The following is a 21816-nucleotide window of genomic DNA, read 5'->3' as shown; positions in this document are numbered from 1 at the left end:
ATTGAAGATTTTTCTGACGGTGTCAGAATAGCCAATCTTGCTGCTTGTATTTCTCTTCAGTCCTCTATCTGTCCTTCAGTGGCTCAGTATAGGGAGGTATTTGGTCTAATGGTTGCTTCCATGGACATTGTCCCCTTTATTTCCTTCTGAGACCTCTTTAGTTAGGCATACTAAGACAATGGAACGGAGTCCACTTGGATTTCTCGCAGAGGATAGCTCTATTCCCTCTAACAAAGATTCTCTATCTTGGTGAATTTCTAAGGACCTTCTGTCCTAAGGTTCATACTTCCTGAGAACATCCTGGGTGATTGTAAGCTCAGATGCCAGCCTGTCGGGCTTGGGAGAAGTTTGGGGTTCTTTTCCGGCTCTGGGTTTTTGGGCTTGAGAGGAGTCTTTTCTTCCCATAATCATCCTAGAGTTGAGAGCTCTAACAGCCTGGCCTCACCTAGTTTTGGTCCGGTTTATCAGATCCAATCGGACCATATCTCCTCAGTGGCATACATTAACCACCAAGAAGGATCTCGTAGTTTGTTAGCTATGAAGGTGTCTTGCATTTTCTAATAGGTGAAGTCTCACGTTTGCCACTTCGCTGCCATCCACATCCCAGGGGTGGTCAACTAGAAAGTGGATTTTCTGAACAGGCAGACCTTTCATTCCAGGGAGTGGGCTCTCCACCCGGAGGTATTCTCAAGGATAACCCTTAAATGGTTCCAGAGTTGCATCTGATGGGGTTGCACTCTGAGAGGGTTCTGACTCGCTGTACTTACCCTAGATGAGCTTGAAAGCTGTGTATACAGCTATGCTATGGCGTAAAGAGGAGTCTGGTCATCATTACCTTTTTTTCAGGCTGTTAAACCTGTTTTTCGCAAGATTTACTATAGGGTATGGTGTCAATACCTTTAGGGTGTGAATTGAGAAGTTTCTATTGGAGCAGGGTAAGAGTACCTCAAATTTTGTCTCTTCTTCAGGATGGCCTGGAGAAAGATTTATCAGTCTCTGAAGGTCAGATTTCTGCTCTGTCTATTGTTTTTGCACAAATATCTGGCAGATCTGCCAGATGTTCACTCTTTTTTGCAGGCCTTGGTCAGAATCAGGCCTCTGTTTTATCCTGTTCCTTCTTGGAGCCTTAATCTTGTTCTTACGGTTCTGCAGCTGGCTCCGTTTGAGCCTATGCATACAGTTGATATTAAGCTTGTTTTTTTTCTTGCTATTTAGTCTGCTTGCAGAGTTTTCAGAGCTTTCGGCTTTACAGTGTGATCCTCTTATATTATTTCTCTTGTAAGGTGTATCCAGTCCACGGATCATCCGTTACTTGTGGGATATTCTCCTTCCCAACAGGAAGTTGCAAGAGGATCATCCACAGCAGCTATATAGCTCCTCCCCTAACTGCCATATCCAGTCATTCTCTTGCAAACTCTCAACATAGCTGGAGGTAGTAAGAGGAAAGTGGTGTAATATAGTTAGTTTTTTCTTCAATCAAAAGTTTGTTTTTAAATGGTTCCGGAGTTGTACTATTTTATCTCAGGCAGCATTTAGAAGAAGAATCTGCCTGCGTTTTTCTATGATCTTAGCAGAAGTAACTAAGATCCACTGCTGTTCTCACATATGTCTGAGGAGTGAGGTAACTTCAGAGGGAGAATGGCGTGCAGGTTATCCTGCAATAAGGTATGTGCAGTTTAAGTTTTTTTTTGTAAGTTAAGCCTAAATACAGTGATTTAATAGCGACTAGTATCAGGCTTGCTATCAGAGGTATATACTCTGATTAATGTGCAATATAAAACGTTTGCTGGCATGTTTAATCGTTTTTATATATGCTTTGGTGATAAAACTTATTGGGGCCTAGTTTTTTCCACATGGCTGGCTTGATTTTGGCCTAGAAACAGTTTCCTGAGGCTTTCCACTGTTGTAATATGAGTGGGAGGGGCCTATTTTAGCGCTTTTTTGCGCAGTTAAAATTACAGACAGAGACAGTCAGCTTCCCTCAGCAGTCCCCTGCATGCTTTAGGACATCTCTGAAGGGCTCAAAAGGCTTCAAAAGTCATATAATGAGGAAGGTAAAGCCACAGTGGAGCTGTGGCAGTTGTGACTGTTTAAAAAACGTTTTTTTCAATTTGTTAATTCGTTTTTTGTATTAAGGGGTTAATCATCCATTTGCAAGTGGGTGCAATGCTCTGCTAACTTGTTACATACACTGTAAAAATTTCGTTAGTTTAACTGCCTTTTTTCACTGTTATTTCAAATTTTAGCAAAATGTGTTTCCCTTAAAGGCACAGTAACGTTTGTTATATTGCTTGTTTAACTTGATGCAAAGTGTTTTCCAAGCTTGCTAGTCTCATTGCTAGTCTGTATAAACATGTCTGACATAGAGGAAACTCCTTGTTCATTATGTTTAAATGCCATGGTGGAACCCCATATGAGAATGTGTACTAAATGTATTGATTTCACTTTAAACAATAAAGATCAGTTTTTATCTTTAAAAAATTTATCACCAGAGGATTCTGGCGAGGGCGAAGTTATGCCGACTAACTCTCCCCACGTGTCAGACCCTTTGACTCCCGCTCAAGGGACTCACGCTAAAATGGCGCCAAGTACATCAAAGACGCCCATAGCGATTACTTTGCAGGACATGGCGGCAATCATGTATAATACCCTGTCAGCGGTATTAGCCAGACTGCCTGAATTCAGAAGAAAGCGCGATAGCTCTGGGGTTAGACGTAGTACAGAGCGCGCAGATGCCTTAAGGCCCATGTCTGATACTGCGTCACAATATGCAGAAGCTGAGGAAGGAGAGCTTCAGTCTGTGGGTGACATTTCTGATTCGGGGAAACCTGATTCAGATATTTCTACTTTTAAATTTAAGCTTGAGAACCTCTGTGTATTAGCTGCTCTGAATGACTGTGACACAATTGCAGTACCAGAGAAATTGTGTAGACTGGATAAATACTATGCAGTGCCGGTGTGTACTGATGTTTTTCCAATACCTAAAAGGTTTACAGAAATCATTAATAAGGAGTGGGATAGACCCGGTGTGCCGTTTCCCCCCCCCCCCCTCCTATTTTTAGAAAAATGTTTCCAATAGACGCCACCACACGGGACTTATGGCAGACAGTCCCTAAGGTAGAGGGAGCAGTTTCTACTTTAGCAAAGCGTACCACTATCCCTGTCGAGGACAGTTGTGCTTTTTCAGATCCAATGGATAAAAAATTAGAAGGTTACCTTAAGAAAATGTTTATTCAACAAGGTTTTATCCTGCAGCCCCTTGCATGCATTGCGCCTGTCACTGCTGCTGCGGCGTTCTGGTTTGAGTCTCTGGAAGAGGCCTTTCAGACTGCTACTCCATTGACTGAAATACTTGACAAGCTTAGAACACTTAAGCTAGCTAATTCTTTTGTTTCTGACGCCATTGTTCATTTGACTAAACTAACGGCTAAGAATTCTGGATTCGCCATCCAGGCGCGTAGGGCGCTATGGCTTAAATCTTGGTCAGCTGACGTGACTTCAAAGTCTAAATTACTTAACATTCCCTTCAAGGGGCAGACCCTATTCGGGCCTGGTTTGAAGGAAATTATTGCTGACATTACTGGAGGTAAGGGTAATACCCTTCCTCAAGACAGGGCCAAATCAAAGGCCAAACAGTCTAATTTTCGTGCCTTTTCGAAACTTCAAGGCAGGTGCAGCATCAACTTCCTCTGCTACAAGACAAGAGGGAACTTTTGCTCAATCCAAGCCGGGCTGGAAACCTAACCAGTCCTGGAACAAAGGCAAGCAGACCAGAAAGCCTGCTGCTGCCTCTAAGACAGCATGAAGGAACGGCCCCCTATCCGATAACGGATCTAGTAGGGGGCAGACTTTCTCTCTTCGCCCAGGCGTGGGCAAGAGATGTTCAGGATCCCTGGGCGTTGGAGATCATATCTCAGGGATATCTTCTGGACTTCAAAGCTTCCCCTCCTCAAGGGAGATTTCACCTTTCGAGATTATCTGTAAACCAGATAATGAAAGAGGCATTCTTACGCTGTGTGCAAGACCTCCTAGTTATGGGAGTGATCTGTCCAGTTCCACAGTCGGAACAGGGACAGGGTTTTTATTCAAATCTGTTTGTGGTTCCCAAAAAAGAGGGTACCTTCAGATCCATTTTGGATCTAAAGATCTTAAACAAATTCCTCAGAGTTCCATCGTTCAAAATGGAAACTATTCGGACCATCCTACCTATGATCCAGGTGGGTCAGTACATGACCACAGTGGATTTGAAGGATGCTTACCTTCACATACCGATTCACAAAGATCATCATCGGTTCCTAAGGTTTGCCTTTCTGGACAGGCATTACCAATTTGTGGCTCTTCCCTTCGGGTTAGCTACAGCTCCAAGAATCTTTACAAAGGTTCTGGGATCGCTTCTGGCGGTCCTAAGACAGCGAGGTATATCAGTGGCCCCTTATCTGGACGACATCCTGATACAGGCGTCAAGCTTTCAGATTGCCAAGTCACATACGGACATAGTTCTGGCATTTCTCAGGTCACATGGGTGGAAGGTGAACGAGGAAAAGAGTTCTCTATCCCCACTCACAAGAGTCTCCTTCCTAGGGACTCTGATTGATTCTGTAAAAATGAAGATTTACCTGACAGAATCCAGGTTATCAAAGCTTCTAAAATCTTGCTGTGTTCTTCATTCTATTCCGCGCCCTTTGGTGGCTATCTCGGGTCCATCTGTCCAAAGGTATGACCTTTCGCAGGCCAGATTGGACAATTGTAACAACAGATGCCAGCCTTCTAGGTTGGGGTGCAGTCTGGAATTCCCTGAAGGCTCAGGGATCGTGGACTCAGGAGGAGAAACTCCTCCCAATAAATATTCTGGAGTTAAGAGCAATATTCATAGCTCTTCTAGCTTGGCCTCAGTTAGCAACCCTGAGGTTCATCAGATTTCAGTCGGACAACATCACGACTGTGGCTTACATCAACCATCAAGGGGGAACCAGGAGTTCCCTAGCGATGTTAGAAGTCTCCAAGATAATTCGCTGGGCAGAGACTCACTCTTGCCACCTATCAGCAATACATATCCCAGGTGTAGAGAACTGGGAGGCGGATTTTCTAAGTCGTCAGACTTTTCATCCGGGGGAGTGGGAACTCCATCCGGAGGTGTTTGCTCAATTGGTTCATCGTTGGGGCAAACCAGAACTGGATCTCATGGCGTCTCGCCAGAACGCCAAGCTTCCTTGTTACGGATCCAGGTCCAGGGACCCAGAAGCGGCACTGATAGATGCTCTAGCAGCGCCTTGGTTCTTCAACCTGGCTTATGTGTTTCCACCGTTTCCTCTGCTCTCTCGACTGATTGCCAAAATCAAACAGGAGAGAGCATCGGTGATCTTGATAGCGCCTGCGTGGCCACGCAGGACCTGGTATGCAGACCTAGTGGACATGTCATCCTTTCCACCATGGACCCTGCCTCTGAGACAAGACCTTCTACTACAAGGTCCTTTCAATCATCCAAATCTAATTTCTCTGAGACTGACTGCATGGAGATTGAACGCTTGATTTTATCAAAGCGTGGCTTCTCCGAGTCAGTCATTGATACCCTTATACAGGCACGAAAGCCTGTCACCAGGAAAATCTACCATAAGATATGGCGTAAATACCTTTATTGGTGTGAATCCAAGAATTACTCATGGAGTAAGGTTAGGATTCCTAGGATATTGTCCTTTCTCCAAGAGGGTTTGGAAAAAGGATTATCAGGTAGTTCAAGCTTTTTGTCAGGCTTTGGTTAGAATTAAGCCTGTGTTTAAACCTGTTGCTCCCCCATGGAGCTTAAACTTGGTTCTTAAAGTTCTTCAAGGGGTTCCGTTTGAACCACTTCATTCCATTGATATCAAACTTTTATCTTGGAAAGTTCTGTTTTTGATGGCTATTTCCTCGGCTCGGAGAGTCTCTTGAGTTATCTGCCTTACAATGTGATTCTCCTTATCTGATTTTCTCTTGTTAAGTGTATCCAGTCCACGGATCATCCATTACTTGTGGGATATTCTCCTTCCCAACAGGAAGTTGCAAGAGGATCACCCACAGCAGAGCTGCTATATAGCTCCTCCCCTAACTGTCATATCCAGTCATTCTCTTGCAAGCCTCAACCAAGATGGAGGTCGTAAGAGGAGTGTGGTGTTTTATACTTAGTTTATTCTTCAATCAATAGTTTATTTTTAAATGGTGCCGGAGTGTACTGTTTATCTCAGGCAGTATTTAGAAGAAGAATCTGCCTGCGTTTTCTATGATCTTAGCAGAAGTAACTAAGATCCATGGCTGTTCTCACATATTCTGAGGAGTGAGGTAACTTCAGAGAGGGAATGGCGTGCAGGTTATCCTGCAATAAGGTATGTGCAGTTAATATATTTCTAGGGATGGAATTTGCTAGAAAATGCTGCTGATACTGAACTAATGTAAGTAAAGCCTTAAATGCAGTGAGAGCTACTGGTATCAGGCTTATTAATAGAGATACATACTCTTATAAAAATTTAATATAAAACGTTTGCTGGCATGTTTAATCATTTTTATATATGTTTGGTGATAAAACTTATTGGGGCCTAGTTTTTTTCCACATGGCTGGCTTGAATTCTGCCTAGTAACAGTTTCCTGACTTTCCACTGTTGTAATATGAGTGGGAGGGGTTTTTTTGTGCAGCAAAAATTACAGACACAGACATCCAGCTTCTTCCTGCATGATCCAGGATATCTCTGGAGGGCTCAAAAGGCTTCAAAGTCGTTTTTGAGGGAGGTAACAAGCCACAGTAGAGCTGTGGCAGTTGTTGTGACTATTTAAAAAAAAAAAAAAAAGTTTTTGTCAGTTATTATTCTGTGTTTGGTATTAAGGGGTTAATCATCCATTTGCAAGTAGGTGCAATGCTCTGCTAACTTGTTACATACACTGTAAAAATTTTGTTAGTGTAACTGCCTTTTCTCTTGTTAAGTGTGTTCAGTCCACGGGTCATCCATTACTTATGGGATATATTCTCCTTCCCAACAGGAAGTTGCAAGAGGATCACCCAAGCAGATCTGCTATATAGCTCCTCCCCTCACATGTCATATCCATTCATTCTCTTGCAACCCTCAACAAAGAAGGAGGTCGCGAGAGGAGCTGGAGTTTTTACTTAACTATTCTTCAATCAAAAGTTTGTTATTTTAAATGGCACCGGAGTGTGCTTTTTTTCTATCTCAGGCAGTATTTGGAAGAAGAAACTGCCTGCGTTTTTTTTCTATGATCTTAGCAGGCGTAACTAAGATCCACTGGCTGTTCTCGACATTCTGAGGAGTGGGGTAACTTCAGAAACTGGGAATAGCATGCGGGGTCCTCCGCAAATGAGGTATGTGCAGTACATTATTTTCTGGGAATGGAATTGACTAAGAAAATACTGCTGTTACCGTATGATGTAAGTACAGCCTTAAGTGCAGTAGTGGCAACTGGTATCAGGCTGATAAATGTATGCGCAGTCAAGTTATTTTTTAGGGACTAGAATTTGACTGAGAAAATACTGTTAAAACTGAAATAATACTTAAGCCTTATCTGCAGTGGTAGCGACTGGTAGCAGGCTTAGTGATAACTTTGCATGACATTGGAAAATGTTGTTTTTTAATAAAACGTTTACTGGCATGTTATTCGTTTTTGTGAGGTACTTTGGTGATAAATCTCTTTGGGCATGATTTTTTCCACATGGCTAACATATATTTTCTGCATGGAAACCGTTATATAAGGGCTCCCACTGTTGTAATAGGAGTGGGAGGGACCTTGTTTTAGCACCTTGTTGCGCAGTTAAAATTCTAGCACAGTCTTCCTGCTTCTTCCTCCTTGATCCAGGACGTCTCTAGAGAGCTCAGGGGTCTGCAAAATTCATTTTTGAGGGAGGTAATCAGTCACAGCAGATCTGTGACAGTGTGCTTGACTGTGATTAAAAGCGTTAAATCTTAATTGATATCCGTTTTATCCGTTTTGGGTATTGAGGGGTTAATCATCCTTTTGCTAATGGGTGCAATCCTCTGCTAATAATACACTTCTGGTTAAGAATTGTTTAATTATATCTGTATTTTTGAAGCGCTGCAGCGTTTTTTATATTGCTTGTAAACTTATTGAAAGTGATTTCCAAGCTTGCTAGTTTCATTGCTAAGTCTGTTTAAACATGTCTGATTCAGAGGAAACTGTTTGTTCATCATGTTCAAAAGCCAATGTGGAGCCCAATAGAACGATGTTTACCAATTGTATTGATATTGCTTTGAATAAAAGTCAATCTGTACCGATAGAGAAACTATCACCAGACAACGAGGGGGAAGTTATGCCGCCTAACTCTCTTCACGTGTCAGTACCTGCGTCTCCCGCTCGGGAGATGCGTAGGATTGAGACGCCAAGTACATCTAGGCCCTTACAAATCACTTTACATGATATGGCTAATGTTATGAAAGAAGTATTATATAATATGCCCGAATTAAGGGGCAAGCGCAATAGCTCTGGGTTAAGGACAGAGCGCGCTGATGACACGAGAGCCATGTCTGATACTGCGTCACATTTTGCAGAACATGAAGACGGTGAGCTTCATTCTGTCGGTGACGGTTCTGATCCGGGGAGACCGGATTCAGAAATTTCAAATTTTAAATTTAAGCTTGAGAACCTCCGTGTGTTACTAGGGGAGGTATTAGCGGCTCTGAATGATTGCGACACGGTGGCAATTCCAGAGAAAATGTGTAGGTTGGATAGATACTATGCGGTACCGGTGTGTACTGACGTCTTTCCTATACCAAAAAGACTTACAGAAATTATTAGTAAGGAGTGGGATAGACCCGGTGTGCCTTTTTCCCCTCCCCCGATATTTAGAAAAATGTTTCCTATAGACGCCACCACACGAGACTTATGGCAGACGGTCCCTAAGGTGGAGGGAGCAGTTTCTACTTTAGCCAAGCGTACCACTATCCCGGTGGAGGATAGTTGTGCTTTCTCAGATCCAATGGATAAAAAATTAGAGGGTGATCTTAAGAAAATGTTTGTTCAACAGGGTTTTATATTGCAGCCTCTTGCATGCATTGCGCCTGTCACGGCTGCAGCGGCATTCTGGTTTGAGTCTCTGTAAGAGGCGATTCGCACAGCGCCATTGGATGAGGCTTTGAGCAAAGTTAGAACCCTTAAGCAAGCTAATGCGTTTGTTTCAGATGCCGTAGTACATCTAACCAAACTTACGGCTAAAAATTCCGGATTCACCATACATGCGCGCAGAGCGCTCTGGCTTAAATCCTGGTCAGCGGATGTAACTTCCAAGTCTAAGCTACTTAACATTCCTTTCAAAGGGCAGACCTTATTCGGGCCCGGCTTGAAGGAAATTATTGCTGACATTACGGGAGGTAAGGGCCACGCCCTTCCTCAGGACAGGGCCAAACCAAAGGCCAAACAGTCTAATTTTCGTGCCTTTCGTAACTTCAAGGCAGGAGCAGCATCAACTTCCTCCGCTCCAAAACAGGAAAGAACTACTGCTCGTTACAGACAGGGTTGGAAAGGCAACCAGTCATGGAACAAGGGCAAGCAGGCCAGAAAGCCTACTCCCGCCCCTAAGACAGCATGAAGACAGGGCCCCCTATCCGGAGACGGATTTAGTGGGGGGCAGACTTTCTCTCTTCGCCCAGGCTTGGGCAAGAGATGTGCAGGATCCCTGGACGTTGAAGATTATATCTCAGGGATACCTTCTGGATTTCAAAACCTCTCCTCCACAAGGGAGGTTCCATCTATCGAGGTTATCAACAAACCTTGTAAAGAGAGAGGCATTTCTACAATGTGTACAAGACCTCTTAATCATGGGAGTGATCCACTCAGTTCCGCGATCGGAACAGGGACAAGGATTTTACTCAAATCTATTTGTGGTTCCCAAAAAAGAGGGAACCTTCAGACCAATCTTGGACTTAAAGATCTTAAGCAAATTCCTAAGGGTACCATCGTTCAAGATGGAAACCATTCGAACCATCCTACCCATGATCCAAGAGGGTCAATATATGACCACAGTGGACTTAAAGGATGCTTACCTTCACATACCGATTCACAAAGATCATTATCGGTACCTAAGGTTTGCCTTTCTAGACAGGCATTACCAGTTTGTGGCTCTTCCCTTCGGGTTAGCCACGGCCCCGAGATTTTTTACGAAGGTTCTGGGTTCACTTCTGGCGGTACTAAGACCACGAGGCATAGCGGTGGCTCCGTACCTAGACGACATTCTGATACAAGCGTCAAGTTTTCAGAATGCAAAATCTCATACAGAGATAGTTCTAGCATTTCTGAGGTCGCATGGGTGGAAAGTGAACGTGGAAAAGAGTTCTCTGTTACCACTCACAAGGGTTCCTTTTCTAGGGACTCTTATAGATTCTGTAGAGATGAAGATTTACCTGATGGAGTCCAGGTTATCAAAGATTCTCAATGCTTGCCGTGTCCTTCATTCTGTTCCAAGCCCATCAGTAGCTCAGTGCATGGAGGTAATCAGCTTAATGGTCGCGGCAATGGACATAGTTCCATTTGCGCGCCTGCATCTCAGACCGCTGCAACTATGCATGCTCAGTCAATGGAACGGGGATTACTCAGATCTGTCCCCTTTGCTAAATCTGGACCAGGAGACCAGAGATTCTCTTCTCTGGTGGTTGTCACCGGTTCATCTGTCCAAAGGAACGACCTTTCGCAGACCAGATTGGACGATTGTAACAACGGATGCCAGCCTTCTAGGCTGGGGAGCAGTCTGGAATTCACTGAAGGCTCAGGGATCGTGGACTCAGGAGGAGAAACTCCTTCCAATAAACATTCTAGAATTAAGAGCAATATTCATTGCTCTTCTAGCTTGGCCTCAGTTAGCAAAACTGAGGTTCATCAGATTTCAGTCGGACAATATCACGACTGTGGCTTACATCAATCATCAAGGGGGAACCAGGAGTTCCCTAGCGATGTTGGAAGTCTCGAAGATAATTCGCTGGGCAGAGTCTCACTCTTGCCACCTGTCAGCGATTTACATCCCAGGCGTAGAGAACTGGGAGGCGGATTTCCTAAGTCGCCAGACTTTTCATCCGGGAGAGTGGGAACTTCACCCGGAGGTATTTGCTCAACTGATTCGTCGTTGGGGCAAACCGGATCTGGATCTCATGGCATCTCGCCAGAACGCGAAGCTTCCTTGTTACGGATCCAGGTCCAGGGACCCGGGAGCGGTGCTGGTAGATGCATTAGCAGCTCCTTGGGTTTTCAACATAGCTTATGTGTTTCCACCATTTCCGTTGCTACCTCGACTGATTGCCAGGATCAAACAGGAGAAGGCATCGGTAATTCTGATAGCGCCTGCGTGGCCACGCAGGACCTGGTATGCAGACCTAGTGGACATGTCGTCCTGTCCACCATGGTCTCTTGCTCTGAGGCAGGACCTTCTAATTCAGGGTCTTTTCAACCATCCAAACCTAATTTCTCTGAGGCTGACTGCCTGGAAATTGAACGCTTGATTCTATCGAAGCGTGGGTTTTCGGATTCGGTTATTGATACATTGATACAGGCTCAGAAACCTGTGACCAGAAAAATTTACCATAAGATATGGCGTAAATATTTATATTGGTGCGAATCCAAGAGTTACTCATGGAGTAAGGTTAGGATTCCTAGGATATTGGCTTTTCTACAAGAGGGTTTAGAAAAGGGTTTATCCGCTAGTTCGCTAAAGGGACAGATTTCAGCTCTGTCTATTCTTTTACACAAACGTCTGGCAGAGAATCCAGACGTCCAGGCCTTTTGTCAGGCTTTGGCTAGAATTAAGCCTGTGTTTAAAGCTGTTGCTCCTCCGTGGAGCTTAAACTTGGTTCTTAAAGTTCTTCAGGGTGTTCCGTTTGAACCCCTTCATTCCATTGATATTAAGCTTTTATCTTGGAAAGTTTTGTTTTTGATGGCTATTTCCTCGGCTTGAAGAGTCTCTGAGTTATCTGCGTACGAAACCTGGGTTTTTACCTAAGGTTGTTTCTAACAAGAATATCAATCAAGAGATTGTTGTTCCATCATTATGTCCTAATCCTTCTTCAAAGAAGGAACGTCTTTTGCATAATCTACACGTGGTCCGTGCTCTGAAGTTCTACTTACAGGCAACTAAAGATTTTAGACAAACTTCTTCTCTGTTTGTCGTTTACTCTGGACAGAGGAGAGGTCAAAAGGCTTCGGCTACCTCTCTCTCTTTTTGGCTTCGTAGCATAATACGTTTAGCCTATGAGACTGCTGGACAGCAGCCTCCTGAAAGAATTACAGCTCATTCCACTAGAGCTGTGGCTTCCACCTGGGCCTTTAAGAATGAGGCCTCTGTTGAACAGATTTGCAAGGCTGCAACTTGGTCTTCACTTCATGCTTTTTCCAAATTTTACAAATTTGACACTTTCGCTTCTTCGGAGGCTGGTTTTGGGAGAGGTTCTACAGGCAGTGGTTCCTTCTGTTTAATGTTCCTGCCTTGTCCCTCCCATCATCCGTGTACTTAGCTTTGGTATTGGTATCCCATAAGTAATGGATGACCCGTGGACTGAACACACTTAACAAGAGAAAACATAATTTATGCTTACCTGATAAATTTATTTCTCTTGTAGTGTGTTCAGTCCACGGCCCGCCCTGTCTTTTTAAGGCAGGTTCTAAATTTTAAAATTATAACTCCAGTCACCACTGCACCTTATAGTTTCTCCTTTCTCGTCTTGTTTCGGTCGAATGACTGGATATGACATGTGAGGGGAGGAGCTTTATAGCAGCTCTGCTTGGGTGATCCTCTTGCAACTTCCTGTTGGGAAGGAGAATATATCCCATAAGTAATGGATGACCCGTGGACTGAACACACTACAAGAGAAATAAATTTATCAGGTAAGCATAAATTATGTTTTTTCACTGTTATTTCAAATTTTGGCAAAAATTTGTGTTTCTTAAAGGTGCAGTAACGTTTTTTATATTGCTTGTAAACCTGTTTAAAGTGTTTTCCAAGCTTGCTAGTCTCATTGCTAGTCTGTTTAAACATGTCTGACACAGAGGAAACAACTTGTTCATTATGTTTGAAAGCCATGGTGGAGCCCCATAGGAGAATGTGTACTAAATGTATTGATTTCACCTTAAACAGTAAAGATCAGTCTTTAACTATAAAAGAAATATCACCAGAAGATTCTGACGAGGGGGAAGTTATGCCGACTAACTACCCACGTGTCAGACCCTTTGCCTCCCGCTCAGGGGATGCACGCTAATATGGCGCCAATTGCATCAGGGACGCCCATAGCGATTATCTTGCAGGACATGGCTGCAATCATGAATAATACCCTGTCAGAGGTATTATCCAGGTTGCCTGAATTAAGAGGCAAGCGCGATAGCTCTGGGGTTAGGAGAAATACAGAGCGCGCAGATGCTGTAAGGGCCATGTCTGATACTGCGTCACAATATGCAGATCATGAGGACGGAGAGCTTCAGTCTGTGGGTGACGTCTCTGATTCGGGGAAACCTGATTCAGAGATTTCTAATTTTAAATTTAAGCTTGAGAACCTACGTGTATTGCTTGGGGAGGTATTAGCTGCTCTGAATGACTGTAACACAGTTGCAGTACCAGAGAAATTGTGTAGGCTGGATAAATACTATGCGGTGCCGGTGTGTACTGATGTTTTTCCTATACCTAAAAGGCTTACAGAAATTATTAGCAAGGAGTGGGATAGACCGGGTGTGCCTTTTTCCCCACCTCCTATATTTAGAAAAATGTTTCCAATAGACGCCACTACACGGGACTTATGGCAGACGGTCCCTAAGGTGGAGGGAGCAGTTTCTACTTTAGCAAAGCGTACCACTATCCCGGTTGAGGACAGTTGTGCTTTTTCAGATCCAATGGATAAAAAATTGGAGGGTTACCTTAAGAAAATGTTTATTCAACAAGGTTTTATTTTACAGCCCCTTGCATGCATAGCGCCTGTCACGGCCGCGGCGGCATTCTGGTTTGAGGCCCTGGAAGAGGCCATCCATACAGCTCCATTGACTGAAATTATTGACAAGCTTAGAACACTTAAGCTAGCTAACTCATTTGTTTCTGATGCCATTGTTCATTTGACTAAACTAACGGCTAAGAATTCCGGATTCGCCATCCAGGCGCGTAGGGCGCTATGGCTTAAATCCTGGTCAGCTGACGTGACTTCAAAGTCTAAATTACTCAACATTCCTTTCAAGGGGCAGACCTTATTCGGGCCTGATTTGAAGGAAATTATTGCTGACATTACTGGAGGTAAGGGTCATACCCTTCCTCAGGACAGGGCCAAAGCAAAGGCCAAACAGTCTAATTTTCGTGCCTTTCAAAATTTCAAGGCAGGTGCAGCATCAACTTCCTCCGCTTCAAAGCAAGAGGGAACTTTAGCTCAATCTAAGCAGGCCTGGAAACCTAACCAGTCCTGGAATAAAGGCAAGCAGGCCAGAAAGCCTGCTGCTGCCTCTAAGACAGCATGAAGGAACGGCCCCCTATCCGGTGACGGATCTAGTAGGGGGCAGACTTTCTCTCTTCGCCCAGGCATGGGCAAGAGATGTTCAAGATCATATCTCAGGGATATCTTCTGGACTTCAAAGCTTCCCCTCCACAAGGGAGATTTCATCTTTCAAGGCTATCTGCAAATCAGATAAAGAAAGAGGCATTCCTACGCTGTGTGCAAGACCTCCTAATTATGGGAGTGATCCATCCAGTTCCGCGGACGGATCAAGGACAGGGTTTTTATTCAAATCTGTTTGTGGTTCCCAAAAAAGAGGGAACCTTCAGACCCATTTTGGATCTAAAGATCTTAAACAAATTCCTCAGAGTTCCATCTTTCAAAATGGAAACTATTCGGACCATCCTACCCATGATCCAAGAGGGTCAGTACATGACCACAGTGGACCTAAAGGATGCCTACCTTCACATACCGATTCACAAAGACCATCATCGGTTTCTAAGGTTTGCCTTTCTAGACAGGCATTACCAATTTGTAGCTCTTCCCTTCGGGTTGGCTACAGCCCCGAGAATCTTTACAAAGGTTCTGGGCTCACTTCTGGCGTTTCTAAGACCGCGAGGCATAGCGGTAGCTCCGTATCTAGACGACATCCTGATACAGGCATCAAACTTTCAAGTTGCCAAGTCTCATACAGAGATAGTTCTGGCATTTCTGAGGTCGCACGGGTGGAAAGTGAACGAGGAAAAAGAGTTCTCTATCCCCACTCACAAGAGTCTCCTTCTTAGGGACTCTTATAGATTCTGTAGAAATGAAAATTTACCTGACGGAGTCCAGGTTATCAAAACTTCTAAATGCTTGCCGTGTTCTTCACTCCATTCCGCGCCCTTCGGTGGCTCAGTGTATGGAGGTAATCGGCTTAATGGTAGCGGCAATGGACATAGTGCCATTTGCGCGCCTACATCTCAGGCTGCTGCACTTATGCATGCTGAGTCAGTGGAATGGGGATTACACAGATTTGTCCCCTCTGCTAAATCTGGATCAAGAGACCAGAGATTCTCTTCTCTGGTGGTTGTCTCGGGTCCACCTGTCCAAGGGTATGACCTTTCGCAGGCCAGATTGGACAATTGTAACAACAGATGCCAGCCTTCTAGGTTGGGGTGCAGTCTGGAACTCCCTGAAGGCACAGGGATCGTGGACTCAGGAGGAGAAACTCCTTCCAATAAATATTCTGGAGTTAAGAGCGATATTCAATGCTCTTCTGGCTTGGCCTCAGTTAGCAACACTGAGGTTCACCAGATTTCAGTCGGACAACATCACGACTGTGGCTTACATCAACCATCAAGGGGGAACCAGGAGTTCCCTAGCTATGTTAGAAGTCTCAAAAATAATTCGCTGGGCAGAGTCCCACTCTTGCCACCTGTCAGCAATCCATATCCCAGGCGTGGAGAACTGGGAGGCGGATTTTCTAAGTCGTCAGACTTTCCATCCGGGGGAGTGGGAACTCCATCCGGAGGTGTTTGCTCAATTGATTCATCGTTGGGGCAAACCAGAGTTGGATCTCATGGCGTCTCGCCAGAACGCCAAGCTCCCTTGTTACGGATCCGGGTCCAGGGACCCAGAAGCGACGCTGATAGATGCTCTAGCAGCGCTTTGGTTCTTCAACCTGGCTTATGTGTTTCCACCGTTTCCTCTGCTCCCTCCACTGATTGCCAAAATCAAACAGGAGAGAGCATCGGTGATTCTGATAGCACCTGCGTGGCCACGCAGGACTTGGTATGCAGACCTAGTGGACATGTCATCCTTTCCACCATGGACTCTGCCTCTAAGACAGGACCTTCTGATACAAGGTCCTTTCAATCATCCAAATCTAATTTCTCTGAGACTGACTGCATGGAGATTGAACGCTTGATTCTATCAAAGCGTGGCTTCTCCGAGTCAGTCATTGATACCTTAATACAGGCACGAAAGCCTGTTACCAGGAAAATCTACCACAAGATATGGAGTAAATATCTTTATTGGTGTGAATCCAAGAATTACTCATGGAGTAAGGTCAGGATTCCTAGAATATTGTCTTTTCTCCAAGAGGGCTTGGACAAAGGATTATCAGCTAGTTCCTTAAAGGGACAGATTTCTGCTCTGTCTATTCTTTTGCACAAGCGTCTGGCAGAGGTTCCAGACGTTCAGGCATTTTGCCAGGCTTTGGTTAGAATTAAGCCTGTGTTTAAACCTGTTGCTCCTCCGTGGAGCTTAAACTTGGTTCTTAAAGTTCTTCAAGGAGTTCCGTTTGAACCCCTTCATTATATTGATATTAAACTTTTATCTTGGAAAGTTCTGTTTTTGATGGCTATTTCCTCGGCTCGGAGAGTCTCTGAGCTATCTGCCTTACAATGTGATTCTCCTTATCTGATTTTTCATGCAGATAAGGTAGTTCTGCGTACCAAACCTGGGTTTTTATCTAAGGTGGTTTCTAACAAGAATATCAATCAAGAGATTGTTGTTCCATCATTGTGTCCTTATCCTTCTTCAAAGAAGGAACGTCTTTTACATAATCTGGACGTAGTCCGTGCCTTGAAGTTTTACTTACAAGCTACTAAGGATTTTCGTCAAACATCTTCCCTGTTTGTCGTTTACTCTGGACAGAGGAGAGGTCAAAAAGCTTCGGCAACCTCTCTGTCCTTTTGGCTTCGGAGCGTAATACGCCTAGCCTATGAGACTGCTGGACAGCAGCTCCCTGAAAGGATTACAGCTCATTCTACTAGAGCTGTGGCTTCCACATGGGCCTTCAAAAATGAGGCCTCTGTTGAACAGATTTGCAAGGCTGCGACTTGGTCTTCGCTTCACACTTTTTCAAAATTTTACAAATTTGATACTTTTGCTTCTTCGGAGGCTGTTTTTGGGAGAAAGGTTCTTCGGGCAGTGGTTCCCTCCCATCATCCGTGTACTTTAGCTTTGGTATTGGTATCCCACAAGTAATGGATGATCCGTGGACTGGATACACTTAACAAGAGAAAACATAATTTATGCTTACCTGATAAATTTATTTCTCTTGTAGTGTATCCAGTCCACGGCTCGCCCTGTCCTTTTAAGGCAGGTCTAAATTTTAATTAAACTACAGTCACCACTGCACCCTATGGTTTCTCCTTTCTCTCGAATGACTGGATATGACAGTTAGGGGAGGAGCTATATAGCAACTCTGCTGTGGGTGATCCTCTTGCAACTTCCTGTTGGGAAGGAGAATATCCCACAAGTAATGGATGATCCGTGGACTGGATACACTACAAGAGAAATAAATTTATCAGGTAAGCATAAATTATGTTTTCCTTTCAGATAAAGTAGTTCTGCGTACAAAACCTCGGTTTTTACCTAAGGTAGTTTCTAACAAGAATATCAATCAAGAGATTGTTGTTCCATCATTGTGTCCTAATCCTTCTTCAAAGAAGGAACGCCTTTTACATAATCTGGACGTGGTCCGTGCTTCAAAGTTTTACTTACAAGCTACTAAAGATTTTCGCCAAACATCTACACTGTTTGTTGTTTACTCTGGACAGAGGAGAGGTCAAAAAGCTTCGGCAACCTCTCTTTCTTTTTGGTTTCGGAGCGTAATACACTTAGCCTATGAGACTGCTGGACAGCAGTCCCCTGAAAGGATTACAGCTCATTCTACTAGAGCTGTGGCTTCCACCTGGGCCTTTAAAAATGAGGCTTCTGTTGAACAGATTTGCAAGGCGGCGACTTGGTCTTCGCTTCATACCTTTTCAAACTTTTACAAATTTGATACTTTTGCTTCTTCGGAGGCTGTTTTTGGGAGAAAGGTTCTTCAGGCAGTGGTTCCTTCCATTTAAGCCTGCCTTGTCCCTCCCTTAATCCGTGTACTTTAGCTTTGGTATTGGTATCCCACAAGTAATGGATGATCCGTGGACTGGATACACCTTACAAGAGAAAACATAATTTATGCTTACCTGATAAATGTATTTCTCTTGTGGTGTATCCAGTCCACGGCCCGCCCTGTCTTTTTAAGGCAGGTCTAAATTTTAACTTAAACTACAGTCACCACTGCACCCTATGGTTTCTCCTTTCTCGGCTTGTTTCGGTCGAATGACTGGATATGGCAGTTAGGGGAGGAGCTATATAGCAGCTTTGCTGTGGGTGATCCTCTTGCAACTTCCTGTTGGGAAGGAGAATATCCCACAAGTAATGGATGATCCGTGGACTGGATATACCACAAGAGAAATAAATTTATCAGGTAAGCATAAATTATGTTTTTTATGCAGGTAAGGCGGTTCTTCGTACTATGTTGGGTTTCTTCCCAAAGTAGTATTGAATAGCAATATTGATCAGAAAATTGTTGTTCCTTCTTTTGTCCTAATCCTTCTTTTTAGAAGGAATACCAGTTGCATATCCTGGATGTTGTGCAACTAAAGCTTTTCAGCAATCTTCTGCCCTGTTCGTTGTTTTTACTGGAAAATCGTAAGGGTCAGAAGTCCTCTTCTCTTTGGTTGAGAAGTGTTTGTTTAGTTTATGAGACAGCTGGACAACAGCCTCCTGAGAGAATTTCGGCTCATTTTTATTATTATTATTATTCTTTATTTATAAAGCACCAACAGATTCCGCAGCGCTGCCCATGGGTACAAGGATAAAAGTACAACGGAGAAACAATACAATAAAAGACAAAATTTTACAGACAAATACAGGGGGAATTGAGGGCCGTATTCTCGTGGGAAATTACAATTCCTCTAGGGCTGTCTCTTTTTTCCTGGTATTTCAATAATGAAGCTTCTGTGGAAAAAAATTTGCAAGGCGGCCACATGGTCTTCATTGTATTCCTTTTCCAAATTCTACAAATTTGATATTTTTGCCTCTGCTGAGGCTTCCTATGGGAGAATAGTTCTTCAAGTGGTGGTACCTTTGGTTTAGGTCTGCCTGTCTTGCTCTCCTTCCTTTTCATTCTGTGTCCTCTAGCTTGGGTATTGGTTCCCACTAGTAATTGGAATTAAATTGTTGACTCTCCATGCCATAGGAAATTAAACAAAATTTATGCTTACCTGATAAAAATTTTTATTTCCGGGCATGGAGAGTTCTTGACCCGCCCTTATTTCAATTTAAGACGGCAGGTTTTTTTGTACAAACCTCAGACACCTCTATACCCATATGTTATCTTCTTTTTCCATTTTCCTTTGGCCGAATGACTGGGGATTATGGGTAAGGGAAGTGACACTTAACAGCTCTGCTGGGGTGCTCTTTGCCGCCTCCTGCTGGCCAGGAGTTGAATTCCCACTAGTAATTGGAATGAAATCGTTGACTCTCCATGCCCGGAAAGAAATTTATCAGGTAAAGTATAGATTTTGTTTCTATTGAAATTCTGTTGTCCCTTACGCAGAATGTAAGAATATTGGGTCTCTTAAAGGGAAAATATTGCTTAATGTATAATCAAAACATTTTCTATGAAACAGTTGTAGTAATACGAGTGATATTATTTATATGTTTCCTAAAATTTTACCAGTATGACTAATGGTAATTTAATGTCTCTCTTGCTAAACAGGGTGACAAGGACTTCCCCCCAGCTGCTGCTCAAGTAGCTCATCAGAAACCTCATGCTTCGGTGGAAAAGTTACCTGGCACACACCAGATCACTCATAATATCCATCAACCCCGCAAGTGAAAAGACAACCTTGGAAAAAGCCACAGCACATTCACCATGTTTTGTGAAATAGGATGTGATCTCTTCTCTGGCCTAAAATAGTGATTTAAATATATATATAGTATATTCAAATCCTTCACACCTATATGTGTTGTGCAAACAAGTATTACACCCATTTTATGAACCTTGCATTATGAGGTTTGTGTATTAAAGGGACATTATACGCAAAAAAAAAAATACAATAAATCATGCATATGAAAAAGCAGCACTTTTTCCCAACTAAAGGTTTTTAAATTGAAACTAATACAGCAGTCATAGTTGTATACTTCCTACTAATGCTGATTTATACTTTTTGCTGATGTTCATTGAGTATAACATTTTAACTGATATTTCTGTATTAGTTCAATTTAAATTGTAGTTTTTAGGGCTTTTTTTCTGGCAAAAGCAACAAAAAATATTTAAATGCTGTTCTTTTCATATGGATGCTAAATACTATTTGAGTACAAAATCCATTAAGCAAATTCCCACAGATTGGTGCACATGTTAGTATTTTAGGTTTATTTACATAATTCCAACTGATGTAATTTATTTGATTATTTCTGTTAAACCCCTAAAACAAAATGCTAACAAGCCAATAAAGATACAGATTACCTTGAAGTGCAAAGATCTCTTGATACAGTGGCCATACAATACCTTTTTTTTTTCTTCTTCTTTTGTGCTATGACAATATCAAAAGCTCATTATGACTTGTTTTACTCAGGGAATTGCATCATTTTAATTGCTAAACTAAAATGCAATTGTCAGTATCAAGAAAAAGACCAGGGAATTTTAAACAACTTTTAGTTTAAAAAAAAATGCACTTCTAAGATTTTAAAATAAAAGATAATTCAAATGTAATTTTTTTATGCAAATACAAACTTTTTCTTTGTATTTCCATTTCCAGTATCTGTCCTGAATAACAATTGAATTAATATTGACTCCTCTCTAAAATCAGACTTTTCATAATCCTTCTAATTTGTATTTTAAGGCTTTTGTAGTTTAGTCAGCAGTCCTTTTTCAAAAGCAAATGCCTGTCTTTTATTAATCACTCCCCCTAAAGATTTAAAAAAGGACCAAACTTTGCTGCTATACCTCTGCACTAAATTTGAATGTTGTGTATATTGTGAACAGACTGCTCTTTGTATCTTTATTTGTGGAGGGTATCCATATAAAAATGAAATCAGAAATCATTATATAATGACTTAGCAGGCCATTTTCCACAAACGAGTAAACCCTGTTTAGTTTGCCACTGATGATTTGTAGTTTGTCTCAGCTTAAAGGGGAAGGGGCATGAAACCCAAAAATTGTCTTTCATGATTAAGGCAGACCATGCTATTTTAAAGAACTTTGCAATTTACTTCTATTATCGAATTTGCTTCATTCTTTTGGTATCCTTTGCTGAGAAAGCATGCCTAGCAGGGCTCAAGAGCTGAGAACAAGCTGCTGATTGGTAGCTGCATATTTATACCTCTTATCATTGGTTTATCGATTAGTTCCCAGTAGTGCATAGTTGTTCCTTCCTTAAGGGATACCAAGAAAAGTTGTTTAAAGGGATAGTCTAGTCAAAATTAAACTGTCATGATTCAGATAAAGCATGCAATATTAAGCAACTTTCTTATTTACTCCTACTTTTTCTTCATTCTCTTAGTATCTTTATATGAATGTAAACATAGGAGCCGGTCCATTTTTGGATTAGCTCCT

At 42.8% G+C, this 21816-nt stretch overlaps 1 protein-coding gene across 1 annotated transcript in view; it reads left to right on the top strand.

Moving 5' to 3' along the window:
* The window catches only part of DAP (death associated protein), a 259617-nt gene extending 238884 nt beyond the window's left edge, over positions 1 to 20733 (top strand). Inside the window, exon 4 of the mRNA XM_053714510.1 lies at positions 19978 to 20733. Coding sequence (XP_053570485.1) covers positions 19978 to 20097 — 120 coding nt within the window. The 3' untranslated portion in view covers positions 20098 to 20733. The remainder of the gene's footprint in view (positions 1 to 19977) is intronic.
* Positions 20734 to 21816: the final 1083 nt, after the last annotated feature.

Source organism: Bombina bombina, chromosome 5 (genome assembly GCF_027579735.1).
Source record: "Bombina bombina isolate aBomBom1 chromosome 5, aBomBom1.pri, whole genome shotgun sequence".
Taxonomy (NCBI): Eukaryota; Metazoa; Chordata; class Amphibia; order Anura; family Bombinatoridae; genus Bombina; species Bombina bombina.
The sequence above is the reverse complement of the archived record's forward strand: the minus strand, read 5'-3'. Positions and strand labels throughout refer to the sequence as shown.